This window comes from Zalophus californianus, chromosome 15, assembly GCF_009762305.2.
Source record: "Zalophus californianus isolate mZalCal1 chromosome 15, mZalCal1.pri.v2, whole genome shotgun sequence".
Lineage (NCBI taxonomy): Eukaryota > Metazoa > Chordata > Mammalia > Carnivora > Otariidae > Zalophus > Zalophus californianus.
In genome coordinates, this window is record NC_045609.1 from 48,679,357 (window position 1) to 48,697,862 (window position 18,506).

The window sequence follows — 18,506 nt, forward strand, 5'->3', positions numbered from 1 at the left end:
ATGGAGGTTCCTCAAACAGTTGAAATTAGAGCTACCATTTTATCCAGCAATTGCACTTCTGGGTATTTACCCCAAAGATACAAATGTAGGGACCCGAAGGGGTACGTGCACCCCAATGTTTATAGCAGCAATGTCCACAATAGCCAAACTGTGGAAAGAGCCAAGATGTCCATCGACAGATGAATGGCTAAAGAAGAGGTGGTATATATACACAATGGAATATTATGCAGCCATCAAAAGGCATGAGATCTTGCCATTTGCAACGACGTGGATGGAACTGGAGGGTGTTATGCTGAGTGAAATAAGTCAATCAGAGAAAGACATGTATCACATGACCTCACTGATATGAGGAATTCTTAATCTCAGGAACAAACTGAGGGTTGCTGGAGTGGTCGGGGGTGGGAGGGATGGGGTGGCTGGGTGATGGACATTGGGGAAGATATGTGCTACGGTGAGCACTGTGAATTGTGTAAGACTTGAATCACAGATCTGTACTTCTGAAACAAATAATGCAACATATTTTAAGAAAAAAGAAAAAGAAGAAGATAGCAGGAGAGGTAGAATGAAGGGGAGTAAGTCAGAGGGGGAGACGAACCAGGAGAGATGATGGACTCTGAAAAACAAACTGAGGTTTCTGGAGGGGAGGAGGGTGGGGGGATGGGTTAGCCTGGTGATGGGTATTGAGGAGGGCACATTCTGCATGGAGCACTGGGTGTTATGAACAAACAATGAATCATGGAACAGTACACCAAAACAAATTATGTAATATATGGTGATTAACATAACAATAAAAAATTTAAAAAAAAAGACCACATGCCTATAGACTAGTTTAATTTATCAGCCATTAACATCTTAGTCTGAATTACAGTGGGACTGATAGAACTTGCTGTCTGCTCATCTAACAGGACAAAAACTAGCCCGATTCTCTGAAAGTTGTTTAGCATCACCACAATCTAAGATTCCTTCTTCCCACAGGGCCAAAAATACATGAAGTGCTCACTGTTCGTGCTTTGATAGGGGTGGCTGGAGTGGGGAGGAGAGCTGAGGAAGGAACATAGAAATAACAATCCTCAGAAAGTTGAAAATAGAGCTACCCTATGACCCAGCAATTGCACTACTGGGTATTTACCCCAAAGACACACATGTAGTGATCTGAAGGGGCAACTGCACCCCAATCTTTATAGCAGCAATGTCCACAATTGCCAAACTACGGAAAGAGCCCAGATGTCCACTGACAGATGAATGGATAAAGAAAATGTGGTACATATATACAATGGAATACTACTCAGCCATCAAAAAAAATGAAATCTTGCCATTTGCAATGACGTGGATGGAGCTAGAGGGTGTTGTGCTAAGTGAAATAAGTCAATCAGAGAAAGACAATTATCATATGATCTCACTCATATGTGGAACTTAAAAAACAAAATAGAGGAGTACAGGGGAAGAGAGGAAAAAATAAAACAAGACAAAACCCAGAGAGGGAGAAAAACCGTAAGAGACTCTTAATCATAGGAAACAACTATGGGGGGGGGTGGGGGGATGGGGCAACTGGGTGATGGACTTTAAGGAGGGCACATGATATAATGAGCACTGGATATTATATAAGACTGATGAACCACTGACCTCTACCTCTGAAACCAATAATACATTATATGTTAATTAATTGAATTTACGTAAAATAATAAAGTGGGAAGAAATGAATTACTTCAGAAAAAAAAGAAATAATCCTTTAAGATGGGAAGGGTGGTGCAGAGCTCTCAGACAATGCCTTGTGCACTGTACCAAATACAAAAGTCTCAGAACACATCATATGGTGTTAAGCTGAGATGCTCACACTCAAGTGTCTTAAAACAAATCACAAATTCATAAATCTTTAACATTACTCAAGTAAAATCAGATTACCTTCCTTCATCTGATATAAAGACATAAAAGTTTTATTTAAACATTTTATTATGAAATTGAATATATAATACATGTGTGTATGTGTATGTATATATATGTACAGATGCATGTGGAAAAATGAACAAAACATCTCTATAACTAACATCCAGACCGAGAATCAGAATGTTACCAGTACCCCCACACTGCACCTGCTCCCCACTCAACCTCCCCCAATCACCATCCTCCCTTTTATGAGAATCATTTCCTTGCTATTATTTATTGTTCCACTGCTATATAACATTCCATAAACAATATAATTCCAAACTCTATGGAAGCCATATTTGGCTTCCAGTGATCAACACCATATTTGTCAGGTTTGCCCGTGTTGCTCTGTGTAGCAGCCATTCATTGATTCCCCTTCTTTTGCTTTATTGGATTAAAAAAACCAGACATACTACATATTCCTTGTAAGAAGTTACACTATAGAGGAATACGTGAAAAGCTGTAATGGTCATCAGTCCCCAACAGCCCCTCCACAGCCCAGGTAAACATGCTGATTGTTAGCACAATTCCTTCCATTCCTCCCCCTTGGAAGGAGTCACAAATTCAAATATCTCCAATGGCCAAAGTAGGACATGAAAGATGCCTTGATAATAGACAGATGCTGGACTGAGAAAACCTGGGGAATAAGAATCCTGTTTACTTAGAGCTCCAAAATGGCCATGAGACAAATTTACAGGCTGGATACAGCCCACTGACCACCATTTCCCTGATGAGCACTCTAGATCATGTTATTGTTTTCAAAAACAGCTATACTGAGATATAATTTACATACAATAAAATTCATCCCTTAAAAGTATCCAATTAAAGGATTTTTAGTATACTTACAGACTTGTGCAACCTTCACCAAACTAATTTTGGAATATTTTCACCCCAAAAAGAAAGCCTGTGCCCATTAATAGTCACTCCCCATTCCCCATCCCCATCTGCCAGCCCTGGGCAAATCAATAATCTACTAATCTGTGTTTACAGACTTGCCTGTTCTAGACATTTCATATATATAGAATCATACAATATGTAGTCTTTTGTAAATGACTTTTCTGTTTAGCATAATGTTTTTGAGGTTCATCCATGGTTTAGCATAGATCCATAGTTCATTCCTTTGCAATGCCAAGGAGTATTCCATCATATGGATATACCACATTTTGTTTATCCATTCATCAGTTAATGGAATTTAGGTTGTTTACCCCTTTGGGCTATTATAAATAACGTTGCTATGAATATTATATACAAGTTCGCATGTGTGGGGCTATGTGTGTAGAGAGACACCTATTTTCATTACTCTTGTGTACCACATGATACCACATGCAAAAGAAAAAAGGGGTAGAATTGCTAGTAGTAAGTCTGTTTAAGATTGGAGAAACTGCTAAACTATTTTTCAAGGTGGCTGCACCATTTTACATTCTACCGGCAACATATGAGGGCTCCGGTTTCCCCACATCCTCACCAGCACTGGCTATTGTCTGTCTTTTTGATTCAAGTTATCCTGGTAGGTGTGAGGTAGTTCTTATTATGGTTGTGATTTGCATTTTCCTGATGATTAATGGTGTTGAGCATCTTTTCAGGTGCTTATTGGTCATTCACATATTTTTTCTGGAAAAGTGTTGATTTGTTCTTTTTTTAATAGCCAAAATATATTCTATGGTATAGACATACCACATTTTATTTATACATTCATGAGTTAATGGACACTTGGGTTATATTCACCTTTGGTTATTATGTATAATGTAAACATTCATATACAAGTTTTTGTGTAAACATATGTTTTCACTTCTTTTAGGTATAGTCCTAGGTGTGGAATAGCTGGACCATATAGTAACTCTATTTAATAATTTGAGAAACTTGGGGCGCCTGGGTGGTGCAGTCAGTTAAGCGTCCAACTCTTGGTTTCTGCTCAGGTCATGATCTCAGTGTCGTGAGACTGAGCCCCACATTGGGCTCCAATGCTCAGTATGGGGTCTACTTGAGAGTCTCTCTCCCTCGGCCCCTCCCACTCCTGCTCTCTCTCTAAAATAAGTCAATAAATCTTTAAATAAAGATAATTTGAGTAAATACTAGACGGTGTTCCAAAGCAGCTGCACCATTTTACACTCCCCCAAGCAGTGTATGAGGGTTCTGATTTCTCCACACCTCCACAACTCTTGTAATTATCTAACTTTTTGATTTTAGACATCACAGTAAGCGTGAAGTGGTAATGATTTGCATTTCCCTGATGAATAATGATGTCAAGCATCTTTTCATGTGCCTACTGATCATTTGTATATCTTCCTTGGAAAAATGTCTATTCAGGTCCTTCTCCATTTTTAAATTAGATTGTCTTTTTTTCTTGATTTATAAGAGCTCTTTATATATTGTGGATACAAGTCCCTTATCAGATATATGATTCCCATATATTTTATCCAATTCTGTGGGTTGTCTTTTACTTTTTAAAAAAGATTTTATTTATTTATTTGAGAGAGAGAGAGCTATAGAGAGAAAAAGAGCACAAGAAGGGTAGAGGGAGAGCCTCTTCAAGCAGACCCACCCCTAAGTGTCAGGAGCCCAATGTGGGGCTTGATCCCATGACCCATGAGATCAAGACCTGAGCCAAAACTAAGAGTTGGATGCTCAACCAACTGAGCCACTCAGGCACCCTGTCTTTTCACTTTCTTGATGGTATCCTTTGAAGCACAAAAGTTTTAAAATTTGGTGACATCATTTTATCTATTTCCCCTTTTTTGCTTATGCTTTTGTTGTCAAATCTAAAAATCATTTGCCAAATCCAAGGTTATGTAAGTTTACCCCCGTCTTTTTCAATGTTTTACAGTTTAAGCTCTTACATTTACATATTTGATCCATTTTAAGTTAATTTTTGTACATGGTGTAAGGGTCCAATTTCATTCTTTTGCATGTCGCTATTCAGTTGACCAACACCATTTGTTGAAAAGACTATTTTTTTCTCCATTGAACTGTCTTGCTGCCTCTCTTGAAAATTAATTGACCATAAATGTAATGGCTTATTTCTGGACTCTCAATTCTATTTAATTGCTCTATGTATCTAGCCTTATGCCTATACCACATTGTCTTGATTACTGCAGCAGGGTAGTAATTCTGATATTGGGAAATGTGAGTTCCCCAACTTTTTTTTTCAAGATTGTTTTAATATTCTGAGTTCCTCATATTTCCATATGGATTTTAAGATCAGCTAGTCAATTGTTGCAAAAACAGTCACCTGGGATTTTGATAGGGATTGTGTTAAATTTGTACATTGCTTTGGGGAGTATTAACCATTTTAATAATATTAAGTCCTCTGGTCCATGAACATAAGATGTCTTTCACCTTATTTAGGTCTTCTTTAATTACTCTTAACAATGTTTTGTAGTTTTCATTGTATAAGTCTTGGACTTTTGTTAAGTTTATAAATATTTTATTCCTTTTGATGCTATTGCACGTGGAACTGTATTGATCTTGTATCCTGTAATCTTGCTGGATTAGTAGTTCCAATTTTTTTTTAAGATTTTATTTATTTATTTGAGAGAGAGTGATAGCGAGAGAGAGCACGAGCGGGGGGTGGGGTGTGCGGCAGAAGGGCAGAGGGAGAAGCAGTCTCCCCCCTGAGAAGGACTCCCTCCCCCCCGGGGGGCTCGATCCCAGGACCCTGGGATAATGACCTGAGCTGAAGGCAGATGCTTAACTGACTGAGCCACCCAGGTGCCCTGTTCCAATAATTTTTTGGTGAATTCCTTAAGATTTTCCACATACAAGATCATGTCATCTGTGAATGGCAACGGTTTTACTTATTGCTCTTTAATGTGGGTGCCCTTTGTCCCTTCTTGCCTAAAGGCCCTGGCTAGAACCTCCAGTACAATATTGAATAGAAGTGGCAAAAGCTGACATCTTTATCTTGTTTCTGGACCTTAGGAAGAAAGCATGCAGTCTTTTCCCATTAAATATGATGTTAACTGTAAAATTTTTTTACAGATCCCTTTATCAGGTTGAGAAATTTCCCTTTAATTCTTATTTTTCTAGGGGTGACTGGGTGGCTCAGTCATTAAGCTTCTGCCTTCAGCTCAGGTCATGATCCCAGGATCCTAGGATTGAGCCCCCAGAGGGGGGACAAAAAAAAAAAATCCCTGCTCAGCGGGGAGCCTGCTTCTCCCTCTACCCCTCCCCATGCTTGTGTCTCTCTCTCGCTGTGTCTCTCTCTGTCAAATAAATAAATAAAATCTTAAAAAATATTCTTATTTCTCTAGTGTTTTTCAATTATGAAAGGGTGTTGGATTTTGTCAAATGCACTCTTGTGTGTCTTTTGAGATTATCATGTGTTTCTTTTTCTTTACTCTATTTTTATGGTGCATTACATTACCTGATATTTGGATGTTAAGCCAAACTTGCATACTTAGGATAAATCCTACCTGGTGATATTGTATCATGCCTTTTACATGCTGCTGGATCCAGTTTGCTAGTATTTTGTAGAAAATATTTGAATCTATACCCATAAGAGATATTGGTGTATAGTTTTCTTGTGATATCTTTGTCTGATTTTGGTATAATAGTGATCTCATCCAATGAGTTGGGACGTGTTCCCTCCTCTTCTGTTTTCTGGAAGAACTTTGCAGGATTGCTATTAATTAACCAGTGAGGCCGTCTAGGCCTGGGCTTTTCTTTGTGAGAAGTTTCAAAATTACTAATTCAATCTCTTTGCTTGTGATTGTTTTATTCAGATTATTTATTCCTGAGTCAGTTTTTGTCATTTCTGTCTTTTTAGGAATTTGCCCATTTTACCCAAGTTATCTAATTTGTTGGTGTACAGCTGTTTATAGTATTCCCTTTGATTCGTTTTAATTTGTTTGAAGTGGGTACTGATGCTCCTTTATTTTTTTTAATTTTTAAAATTGTATTATGTTATGTTAATCACCATACATTACATCATTAGCTTTTGATGTAGTGTTCCATGATTCATTGTTTGCGTATAATACCCAGTGCTGCATTCAGTACGTGCCCTCTTTAATACCCATCACCAGGCTAACCCATCCCCCACCCCTCCCCTCTAGAACCCTCAGTTTGTTTCTCAGAGTGCATAGTCTCTCATGGTTCATCTCCCCCTCCGATATACCCCCTTCATTCTTCCCCTTCTGCTATCTTCTTTTTTTTTTTTTTAACATATAATGTATTATTTGTTTCAGAGGTACAGGTCTGTGATTCAACAGTCTTACACACTTCACAGTGCTCACCATAGCACATACCCTCCCCAATGTCTATCACCCAGCCACCCCATCCCTCCCACCCCCCACCACTCCAGCAACACTCAGTTTGTTTCCTGAGATTAAGAATTCCTCATATCAGTGAGGTCATATGATACATGTCTTTCTCTGATTGACTTATTTCGCTCAGCATAATACCCTCCACTTCCATCCACGTCATTGCAAATGTCAAGATTTCATTCCTTTTGATGGCTGCATAATATTCCATTGTATATATGTTTTATACATATATACCACATCTTCTTTATCCATTCATCTGTTGATGGACATCTTGGCTCTTTCCACAGTTTGGCTATTGTGGACATTGCTGCTATAAACATCAGGGTGCACGTACCCCTTCGGATCCCTACATTTGTATCTTTGGGGTAAATACCCAGTAGTGCAATTACTGGGTCATAGGGTAGTTCTGTTTTCAACTTTCTGAGGAACCTCCATACTGTTTTCCAGAGTGGCTGCACCAGCTTGCATTACCACCAACAGTGTAGGAGCGTTCCTAATTTTAATAATTTGAGTTCTCTCACTCTTTTTTTTTTGGTCTGTTAAAGACTTGTCAATTTTGTTGTAGATTATATATCCCTTTTGCAATCGAATTATTATCAGAAGACATAAGTGAGGGGTAATCTCTACCATGGGAGGTGACGGAACATTAATGTAAATCCAAGCTTTGGCTGCCCCATTCCTCCTAAATGCCGATATGGTTGACCTCAAGTTTTTTCCATAATGCTCTACCATCTCTGCCTGGAGTGGTGGTCAGGGGAAGCTGGGGGTTGGGGAGCACTCCAGGGAACTGGTGGCATGGCCATCATTTACCAGCAGTGGTCAGCCATAACCTGTGGGCACAGTTTATTTATGGCCGTTTGGTCTGATGTCATAACTCACCGATACTGTTTTTGCCGTGTGTCCAGCTCTTTACGTCTGTGCTGCTTGAGAATGTGAATTTGGTCATCGCAGGCCAACTTTGCTGTGAGGAAAGGACAGGATTGTGAGAAGAGCCACAAAGGTAACAACGTCCAGTATTTGGGTTCCCGTCCCACACCCTGCCCATGCACCATCTTTACCTACCCGAGAACAGCCCCCTTCCCCCACCCCCATTCATACTGAGGATACTGGGGTCTAGGGAGGTTGAACAGCTTTGCATTTGAACTTTGCCCAATGTCACACACATAATTAGTGGATTTTCAACACAAGATTCAAATCTTGTGTTCTGAGCCACTCCCATTATAAAAGACAAACGCAGTTCCCTCTCTTTCTGCCTGTTCACTCAGCAAGCTGGGGGCCCTCGGGGCGCCGAGAATCACATCCAGATACATGAGCCGGGCTTGGTTCTTGTTAGGTGTCATGGGGGCAGGCCAACGATTCTCTGACTCTCCAGCAGGCACAGGGCATAGAGCAAGTTGCCTTAGCTTCCTCACATGTAAAATGGAGATAATAATGCCGATTTTTAGGGTCATGATGGGGATTTAGTGAGTACTTCACACAGTGCTTGGCACCCAGTAAGCTGGAACAATAATTAATATTATTGTCCTTATAATCATGATGGACCTGTGCTGCTGCTTCTTCCCTCTTAGCCCAGATTCAAAGGTGTCTTGGTTCTCATTTCAGGAGTGGGGCAAGTGGCTTAAGGGCAGGGTCAAGCTGCTCAGGGCCTTTAGAGTAGGAGAGGCTAGTTCATGATTACCCTTTATACTGTTATTTAAGGTAAAGCCTGTGAACACAGTTAGTGGGAGCCCAGACTAGTAGGATTCCAGAGCATCTCCTGAAAAGGGGGCCTATAATAGTGCTTCTCCAGCTCTCTGTGGTTTTTAAAATTTCCATTCCATCACAGACTGATATTTTTGCAAAATACAATAAAAATTAACTACTGGAAAAATGAAATTAAAAAAAAAACCAAGGACATTCAAAACACAAGCCGTTTTTAGTATAAGAAGCAATAATCATAGAATAATTCTTGCAAGTTGCTATAAAAGCTTATAAATGTCTACTTTCAGACCAACACCCAACAGTTCTTAGCCCACACTCAGAGTCCCTTCTGGCTGAGGCAGCTCCGGCCCAGGGCTGGGAACTGGGGCCCAGGGAGGAGGATCAATGGGGTAACTTTTTGTTCTCCAGTGGGGATGGAAAGCCATCCAGTAGGGGCAGCCCGAGGCCACTGAAGGCAAGATGAGTATTAACTGTAACAGCTGTCACTGGCTGTATGAGTTACTGTTGTAGGCACCCGACATTCATCATCTCTAATCCACCTCAAAGAAACAGCCTCTTTCTCAGGCACCTGGTTCTGAGAAATTGGGTCTCTTCAGTTTCAGTGGTATGAATAAGTCAGAATATGTGGAACTGCACATACCAAGTGTCAAAAGACATAAGCTCCATTTCTCTTGGCCCTGAGGGTGTTGGACATTCCACCCTGGTGACTGATGGAACTTTTGGGAACACAGCAGGTGACCTCAGGTGACAAGACCTAGACTGAATGCCCCAGAGTTCAGGAGTAGGGGTTGATTCCAAAACACTGATATGAGTGCCTTACTGAAGCTGTCTTTTCACAGAGGTGCTCTGGATCCCGGGACAACAGTGACGGCCCTCTGACCATTATGTTCATGCCAGGTGCCATGGTGAAGTATTAGATGACAGGTTACCATGTCGCTTGTGGGCTGGGCCCCTTCATTTCCAGTTGTCCCAAGATTGGTTGTTGTGCTATGTGTTGGATTAAAGATGGCCATAAATTCTTTGACATTCTTTCCATTGAGAGGTGGGGTCTGTGTCCCCTCTGAGTCTGGATAGGCTCTGTGACTGCTTGGACCAATAGAATATAGTGGAAGGTACCCTCTGCCAGCTTCCAGGCTCAGGCAGGAGAGACAGGCAGCTTCCACCTTCTGTCTCTTGGAGTACTTGCTCTTGGCAGCCGACCACCACATAAGACCACCCTGTGACCGCCCAGTTGTGAGAAGCCCAACGCCATAGAAAAGGCTTCAAGAATGAGATTCCAGGTGGAAAGAGAGGCCAAGGAGCCCTGAGGCACTAGACATGTGAGAGAAGAACCATCTTAGAAGTGAGCCTTCTAGTCCTTCCCCCTCAGCCAATGCTTCATGGCTCACAGACGAACTGCCCCAGCTGAGCCTTTCCCAGATTTCTGACCCATAAGATCATGTGCAAAATTAAAAGCCTGTCTAAAACCACTCAGATTGATACACAGCAATCGACAAGTGGAACATACTGGATGGATAGTTTCTATGTGTCCCTCCAGATCTACCCTTCACCTTTTCCTGTCCCTAAAGGCCCTGATCTTATCTTTGATTGGAATGAATTCATCAATGGGCTTCACATTGGGTTCAGCCACTGGGAAGCCTGACCAGAGAGAGGAGGGCATGGGAGAATGAGGAGAGTGTTTCCCCAGGTTGTCTGCATCTCTAGTGGGGGCCACAGCTACTCCCATGGGAGCTCTGTCTCGAGGACACTCCCCTTCTGGGATTAATCTGGCATTCTTTCCCTCCCCTCACCCCACCTGGACCAGCAGTGCTAATGGCCTGCACACTGGTGTGTTCCCCTGCACACTGACCTACACCTTCCTAAACATCCTCATTTGAATGTGCCATATGTTTTTTTGCTGGAAAGGGATTCAGGATCTGTGGGAAGGACTGTACGCAGGAGGGAGACTTGGAGCTAGTGTTTCTCCAATACTAGAGAAAGAGAAGAACCCTGTCCACAACTGTTCACATTCTGGCCACTACAAGACAGAGTGAATTTTGTGGGTTTTTGTTTTTTTTTTTTTTTTGGCATGAGGTCGGGAGACAAAAATCCTTCTAGCTCTAATCCTTCAGCTCAGAAATACTTTTGGAATTTGGTTTCTTAAATTCCATGTGAGAAACAATGGGATGTGGCCTGATAGTTTAAGAACACTAGGTAGAAAAGAATTTTTCCTCCTCTGTCTTGGTTTTCCTAGCTAAAAAATGGGGGTAGTAATCATTTCCATTTTACCTACCCCCTGAACTCTGTGAAGAATGAATGATCTAGTGATAGGAATGCACTGTCGACTAGGAAGTATTAAACATCTCACAGGTAAAACATCTGTCCTCCTCCTCATTATTCTAGTGGTACACAGCTTTGAAGACTTCTCATTCTGGGTTTAGAGTGTGAGCAAACTGAAGGGCCATGACTTGAACCAGACAGAATTTTGCCAAGGCATGGGCTTGACTCTCACATGTTAAGAGGCTAGTGCCCAAGGGGGAGTCTTTCAGGGGGACAGTGGCCTTAGCTGAGTTTTGCCATCCATTCCTCTGTTCTTCCACATCAGGCCAACTGCCTGTCTCTTATGAGGAATGCTCTCCCAAGGAAGTGCCAGATTGGGGTCTGCACATTTGAGGGTCTTGCTTAAGAGGGTAGATTTTAGGTTCTTTTCTCTTTTAGCAAAATGTAGGACTTCAGGTGTAACAATCAGTGACCATGACCGCCAGGTCTGGCCACAGCCCCTCTAGGCTGGGCCTTGGGCCACCCCTATCAAACTCTTCCCTTCCTAGGCCTATGTGGGGTGCCCTGGAGCCCAAGCCCCACTATGGCCCACAGAGAGGAGAACTGGAGAATTCATGTGGAGAACTGCCCATCTAAGGAGATGTCCCACAGGTATTTGCTATGAGGGACCCTCTGACAAAAAGGGAGTCATAAGCTTGCCTCTGAAGGACTGCAGCACAGAGGGAAGACAGCTGAGCACGAGGCGGGGGGCCTCCCACTCCACCCTCTGAGTGTGAGGTTTATTACTACCCTGAGGAAAGTCATACCACCTGCAGGTGCATCGAGGCACAGAGCAGCAGTGTTATTATTCCCATGAATACAGTTCTTGGAGGAAAGAGGGCCTGCAAGCCCCCTGGTTCCTGGGAAGCTCAGGGAGTGGAAGGGGCCTGAGCCACTCACCACGTCCATCTCTCAGGACAATCTCGCCCTCACCGGTGATCCAGCGGTAGCAAGGGAACTCAATGTAATCTCCACAGGGCATCTTCAGCGTGATGTACTTCAGGTACCAATCGTCATGGAGCCAATACTTGCGCTTCTCGATTTTGACTAGCTGGATTTCGCCCAGTTCTTCATCCACTGTCACATCATAAGAATCAACCTGAGAGGAGAAAAAGGCAAATCAGGTTGTCTGGGGGTTTCCTGAGCCTTAGTATCACATCTTAGCTCATTTAGCCAAGATGTCCGCCGAAAGCCTGCCCTCGGCAAGGCTCTGTCCTGCACCTGGGAGGCAGAGATGGACAAATCCTGGCCTTTGCCTTAATGGAGATGGAGGTCTAGTGAGTAAGGGATGATGGTGCTGCTCAGAGAGGGACATTCTGCTGTCTGCCCACGGTCAGGCTGGAGGAGGGGACACTCCAGCAGGGGTGCCCTCTGCTAGGCTGTGCTTGGTGAGGGTCCTCTTCAGCTGCCCCTGCTCACAATGAGGGCAGGGCAGCTGCTGGCCTTCCCACCCTGCAGGCTGGCGAGGGCAAACTAGACCTTGCATGCTGGGCAGCCCTTTACATCTTGCGAAGGGCTTGCTGACGATTGCTATAGACCCCCACAATGACGTGAGGCTGAGGGGCAGTCATGACTGTGTCACAGATGAAGATATTGAAGCTTACTAAGTCCCGCTTCAGTTATTCATTGACAGAGTTGGAATTCTAATCCAGACCTTTCTAGCACAGCCACTCCATGTCTCTCTTGTTCTCTGGGGAAAAAATAACTGAGTGAAAATGGGGAGGCTCAAGTGCAAGTGAAGTTGCATAGATGCACATCATCCTAGGGCATCTGCTCTTCACTGAGCCACAGAGAGGTCAAGAAAATCACATAAGCAATACCAATGACATCTCTGGCACAGTGGTGGGTTGAGGCTGGTCTTGCTGCTAGAAGGTGCCACTGCAGGCCATGGGCAGCCTGCCCACCAGGTCCCTGGGACTGAGCGGCTCAGTGCTTCGTGCTGCCAGGCTCCTGACTCTAGGAGACAGGCAGGCATGGTGGCAGTGCTGGGCAACCCTTCTGAGGCTTTGGGGTGACCTGTGTGTCTGCAACTCTTGATGGCAGAGGGAAGGGAAGGAAGAGAGCTCAAGTATTGCATTGGGTGTTCTATGCACCAGCAGGTTTGGGAAGCCCTGGACTCAGTGCTTCTCAATTTTGAGGGTCTTGCTTAAGGGGGTAGATTTTAGGTTCTTTTCTCTTTTAGCAAAATGTAGGACTTCAGGTGTAACAATCGGTGACCATGACCGCCAGGTCTGGCCACAGCCCCTCTAGGCTGGGCCTTGGGCCACCCCTATCAACCTCTTCCCTTCCCAGGCCTGTGTGGGGTGCCCTGGAGTCCAAGCCCCACTATGGCCCACGTTTCTCTTTTCTTTTCTGCTCCAATTTCTCCCTCTCACTCTGTCTTCCAATCCCACCCCACCACCCCCAGTTCCCTCTTCTCTGCTCCACAACCTCCTGAGGTACTTTCTAAGCCAGATTTCACCAATCCTTGAGCTTTTTCCTTGGTGGCAGAACCTAGAGTTCTCAGCGTGATAGTGAAGTAAATGGAGGGGAGGGATTTTCATCCTGCATATGACTCCATGCGTCTCTATCTCCATCCTTTTCCTACCAAGCTGCCAGAGGAACCTTAGGGAGAACTTATTAAGAGGAATAGGAAGTTGGTATTTTTAGCAAACCTCTTGGCTCTGAGCACAGTGAGCAGCTCACATGTTGTGGTTACTGAAGATGCCAACACTTGTGGTCAGAAAGTGGAAGTCTCCTCCCTGTGCCCTGTGGTCTGGGCCTGGGTTCTTGTTAGAGCATTTCTGAGGACCAAGGAGCCAGGCCCCTGGGATGACACTTTTTGGTCCCTAACAGGTACACAAACACATCTGTGCTACCAGAATGCACCCTTCTGCAGAGTGAAAGAACCCTTTTACTCCACAGTGTGTCCTGTGAGAACAGAAACCATAGGTGAGGTCACAGAGAGCACTGACCCCAGGCCTGTGGGACCTCAGCTGGGGAGCCTATCTGTACTGCAGGGTGCTGATCCCTTGGGAAGAAGCCAGGAAGCCCCAGGGTGCAGGGTTGGAGAGGAGTCCCAGTGAGGGGACGGATGACCCGAGGAGCTGGGAGGTGAAGAGGAAAGGAAGGACACAACTTTTGTGGGGTGACTTCTGGGTGTGGGAGAGAACGGAGACCCCCGAGCTGCGGCATCAGTAGGCCAGGTGGTAAGATTTCAGAGGTGCGATAAATGGGGAGGGGAAGGAATGGGCAAGGCATTTAGCTGTAGAGAACTGAGAGAGCAAGACCCCTTAGGCAGGGAATGCATATATAGAAGGAAGTGGTTAGAGCCTGGAGCTCCTTGGGTCAGAGGTGGTAGGTGCAATGGTCAGATGCTAGAGAGAGACACGCAGGCAGGGAAACATGCAATTCCCCAGCCTCATCTCACAAAAGGGCCAGTTTTTTTTATTTCACTTATTGCTTTCAACTCTTTATTGGGTATATAGTTTTAAGACTTGAATATTTCATCATTGTGTTAGCTGGGCACTTTTCATTTGATCTTTATATGAGCATTTTTAGAAAGGTCTCATTCGTTTCTGTTCCAGATCCCTGTTGTTGCTGTGACAGGGAGAGGGATCTCTCTGCTGGAGCATGGACAGAAGAGAGTTCTGAGGCCCAACCGGCGATACTCGTCTTGGCGGAAGCTAATGAGGGGCTAGGCAGGGAGAGGAGGAGGTTGTGGAGCAGAGAAGAGGGAACTGGGGGGGACTGGAAAACAGAGTGAGAGGGAGAAATTGGAGCAGAAAAGAGGAGAGAAATGGGGGACATTGGGGTATGGCAGGGACTAGGAAGTAGAGGAAGGAAGAAAATGAGGAACAGGAAGCAGAATCTAGGGAAGAGAGGACAGAGAGGGAAGACATATTTATTCTTCATCAATATATTCTTATTACTGAGAAGGAGGTATTCTAGAGTGTTCCCTTCATATGGAGATTAATAAGGTTAACATTGCCTGAATATATGCAAAGTATATACAGTTGTAAGACTGGTCTACACTCACTGAATACATCCAGGGACAATATATTAAACACTTCTGTGTTGTCCCTAGCTTTCCTAAGAGTGGTCTTGGAATGAAAATGAAATGGCTCAAGTGAGATTTCCCACAGATCTTCGGATCTATAAAAGTCATCCTATCTGACTTGACCTGCTTTCAGCTGACAGAAGTAAGGAAACAAATCAATTTGCCAAATTTGCCCAGCCTCGGGCCAGTCTCTGGGCTGTTTCCTAAGCAGGCAGTGGTGAGCCCCTGAGGGTGTGACCATGTACAGGAGAATCTCACCTTCAGAGGACTTCAGTTCCCAGTCCTCACCTGAATCAGTGTGTGGAACTCTGATGAGAATAACTGGGGATCTGTAACTCAATTTGTGGAGAAGAAATCAGTCCTACCGTTTGACTGAATTCTGCACAGAGGTATGTGGGTGTTGATCTGCCAAAGACCTGGAAATGACTGAACTAGCTGCCTGGTGACAGCCTTTATTGCTGTGACTGTGACTGCTAACCATAATGATTAGAAAACTTTTCCAAATAAAATGGCCAATTCTTCTAGAGCAAGTATTTTCTCTAAGGCTTCTTTTTCACCTTTACCGAACAGGGACAGACTGTCCTTAAAGAGCCACTGGCTGGAGAATGAGGAAGTAGCTCTGGGCTGTGCAAGACAGAGTGTGGAGTAACTTTGCACCAACAGGAACTTTCTTAAGAGTGGATTTTTTTTCAGAGCCTTTAGGAACCAGCTGATTCCTCTGCAGCCCAGCAGCCCTTCTGACTTGTTCTCTCTCACCCCAGTGGAAATGTGACATGCAAACCTCTCCTGAAATTTGCTTCTGGAACTCTCACCGAGGTGTTTAGTCATAGCGTCATTTGAATGAATTCTCAAGGTGGGGAAATAATGAACAGAACAGTGCTTTCACCCCTCTTCCAATGACCCTGTTATGGTCACATGACAGTGTCTCCTTCGGGTAGAGGCCACATGTGGGGTGCCCTGTGCTGCACAGCATGAGCACACTGCGTGTGTGTAGAGGAGGATGGGGCCCACTGTAGCCTGCTTATTAAGGGGAAGTAGTCTGTACCCAATCCTCCTCCCTGCGATGTTGGGGGAACCATGAAAGAATGGAAATAAATGAAGGTGCTTCAGAAATGGCAGAAGGTGTCATCTTCCCAAGTGGATGTCTCATTGGCCCTCCCTCCTGCACCACTGTCCTCAGGGCCAGTTCCCTATTGGGGAAAACCAAACAACAGATGGTTGTTTTTATACTCAACACCTCACTCTTCTTGAAGGGAGCTTGAGCCAGGCTAACTTCTGAACTTGGCTAAGTGCCAAGTCGGCTAATAACAAGGTTTTGAAGCTCCTGGGGAGGAATCAAGCCCACTTTTGAGTTTGGAAGTGGGAAAAGGAGTTGACTATTACTTACTGCAGCCTCTACAGACCTAAAACCTAATTCATGAATTTTATCCAAGAAGTATTCAGTTGAACCATATGAAATTCCCAGTTTTATCAAAAATTGTTAACTATAAGCAATTTCATATGGTTCAACCTAATAATCAACTAAATAGTGAAAAGAAAAAGACCGCTTTGTGAAGTCTAAATCTTTTTGGTCCAGTTCAGGAGCTGGGGGGTGATGGAAGGGAACATTCCCTGGGCACCTACCTGAAGTGTGTTGGTTCTGTCACAATAATTATACAATGAGCACTTCCTATGCACTTGGCAGTGGCCTGGGCAAGTCACTAAATGCTCTGTGAGGACCATGACCTGCCATGCTCACCGAGAAAACCACAGGGCTGGAATTCATGCCCAGGTCAGCATCAGGAGCTCGCTTCTAAATGGGGCCACCTGTGCATGCCCTTATATAGTACTTGGCAGCATAGAGTAGAAGTACAGTAAACACTGGCTCCCCTTGCTCCCTGGACTCCCACAGCTCCAGGGTATCTAGTGAGAAGGGGAGAGGAGAAGCCCTCCTTCCTCTTCTTGCTCCGAGCCCTCACACCTGGGGTGGAAGTGTTCCCCGGTATATACTCTGCTGGGAGTCAATCTCCAGGTTGCAAAAGCCTTCCTGCTTGAGCTCTCTTGTTCTTTCCCTCTAAATTCCTCTGGGGACCTGTCCTGAGAATGTGAGCTACCCAGGTGTGAAGACATCTGCTAGTATCACTCTGGGCCAGCAGCTGGGCTTGCGCTCACCCAGATTCCTGGACCAGCCTGAAATTACCCCTTCCGTTTTACATTTGGGGAACTGAGGTCCAGTGAGGAGACAGAGTGAGCCAGCAGTCAGGCCCTGATTCAACCCAGGTCTCTGAACTCCCACACCTGTGGTTTCTCCCCACAACTCAAGGCTGCTCGAGGTGCCATCTGTGCTTCACAGCAGGGCAAGGACCCGCACAACCCCCCACTCCCACCCCCACGACTTGTGGAAGGAGCCCTACGAAATGGCGCACAAGCAGCGCTGCCCACAGTACTTGTCCAGTTAAGGGACCTTTCAGAGCCTCGGGGTCCCTATCTGTGAAATGGAGAGCGGACCTTGTACCTTCTCCTGCTCCCAGGAGAGAAGCGCGGCGCCCTGCCGGCCTCACCCTGGAAGCCTCCCGCCCCCGAACCTGGGTCCCAGCCTCCCCGACCGGGTCCTGGGCGTCCCCCCCCCCTCGGTCTCGGCCGCCCCGACGGGGCCCCGTGTGATCCCAGCCCTGTCCCAGCCGCGCGCCCTCACCGCGCCGCGCTCAAAGTCGTTGTAGAAGGGCTTGTCCAGCAGGTGCTTCTCGCTGCAGCCCGCAGAGCCCACGAGGCTGAGGTAGATGTAGTCGTCGGTGCCAGCGAACCACTGGCTGCCGGTGGCCACTGTGACCGTGTAGGAGGGCATGGCGGAAGGCTGCGAGCTCCAGGAGTCTCCACGCTGCGGATCTGTGCACCTCGGCACCTGGCCCGGACCCGCGCAGCTGCCTCTTTCCCCGCCGGCCCCGCCCCCCGCCCGCTCCGGCCCCGCCCCGGCCCCGGCCCCCGCCCGGCGGGACCCGACCGGACCGGACCCCACAAGCCCGCCCGCGCCCCGCACCTCCCATGACGCTCCGACGGCTAGGGACCCCTGTCGGACACTGTAGGGGTCGCGCCTTCCTGCTTCTCACTCCATTGGCTTGGTGTCTGTTTTAGCCTTCTGGGGACTGGGGCTGCCTCAGCTGCCATCCCCTCACCCATGCATCCGTTCATTCACTCAGTCCCCCATTCATTGTTCTCACCCTTCACCCTTCCTTCGGCCTCAGGCCAGGCTCCCGGAAGGCGCTAGGGTTGGGCTCTGGCGACCCCCGGAAAATGAGGCGTAGTCT

The 18,506-nt window shown here is 45.5% G+C and overlaps 1 protein-coding gene across 2 annotated transcripts in view; it reads right to left on the bottom strand.

The window, feature by feature from the left end:
* ALOX5 (arachidonate 5-lipoxygenase) overlaps nucleotides 1-18,128 on the bottom strand; it is a 72,082-nt gene extending 53,954 nt beyond the window's left edge. The window contains exons 1-3 of one of the 2 annotated variants that reach the window (XM_027596119.2): nucleotides 17,897-18,128; nucleotides 12,084-12,282; nucleotides 8,064-8,145 (exon numbers count right to left, since the gene is read on the bottom strand). In XM_027596119.2, coding sequence (XP_027451920.1) covers nucleotides 8,064-8,145; nucleotides 12,084-12,282; nucleotides 17,897-18,046 — 431 coding nt within the window. In that variant the 5' untranslated portion in view covers nucleotides 18,047-18,128. The remainder of the gene's footprint in view (nucleotides 1-8,063; nucleotides 8,146-12,083; nucleotides 12,283-17,896) is intronic. The other variant, XM_027596120.2, reaches the window with a different exon arrangement.
* Between the last annotated feature and the right edge of the window lie 378 nt (nucleotides 18,129-18,506).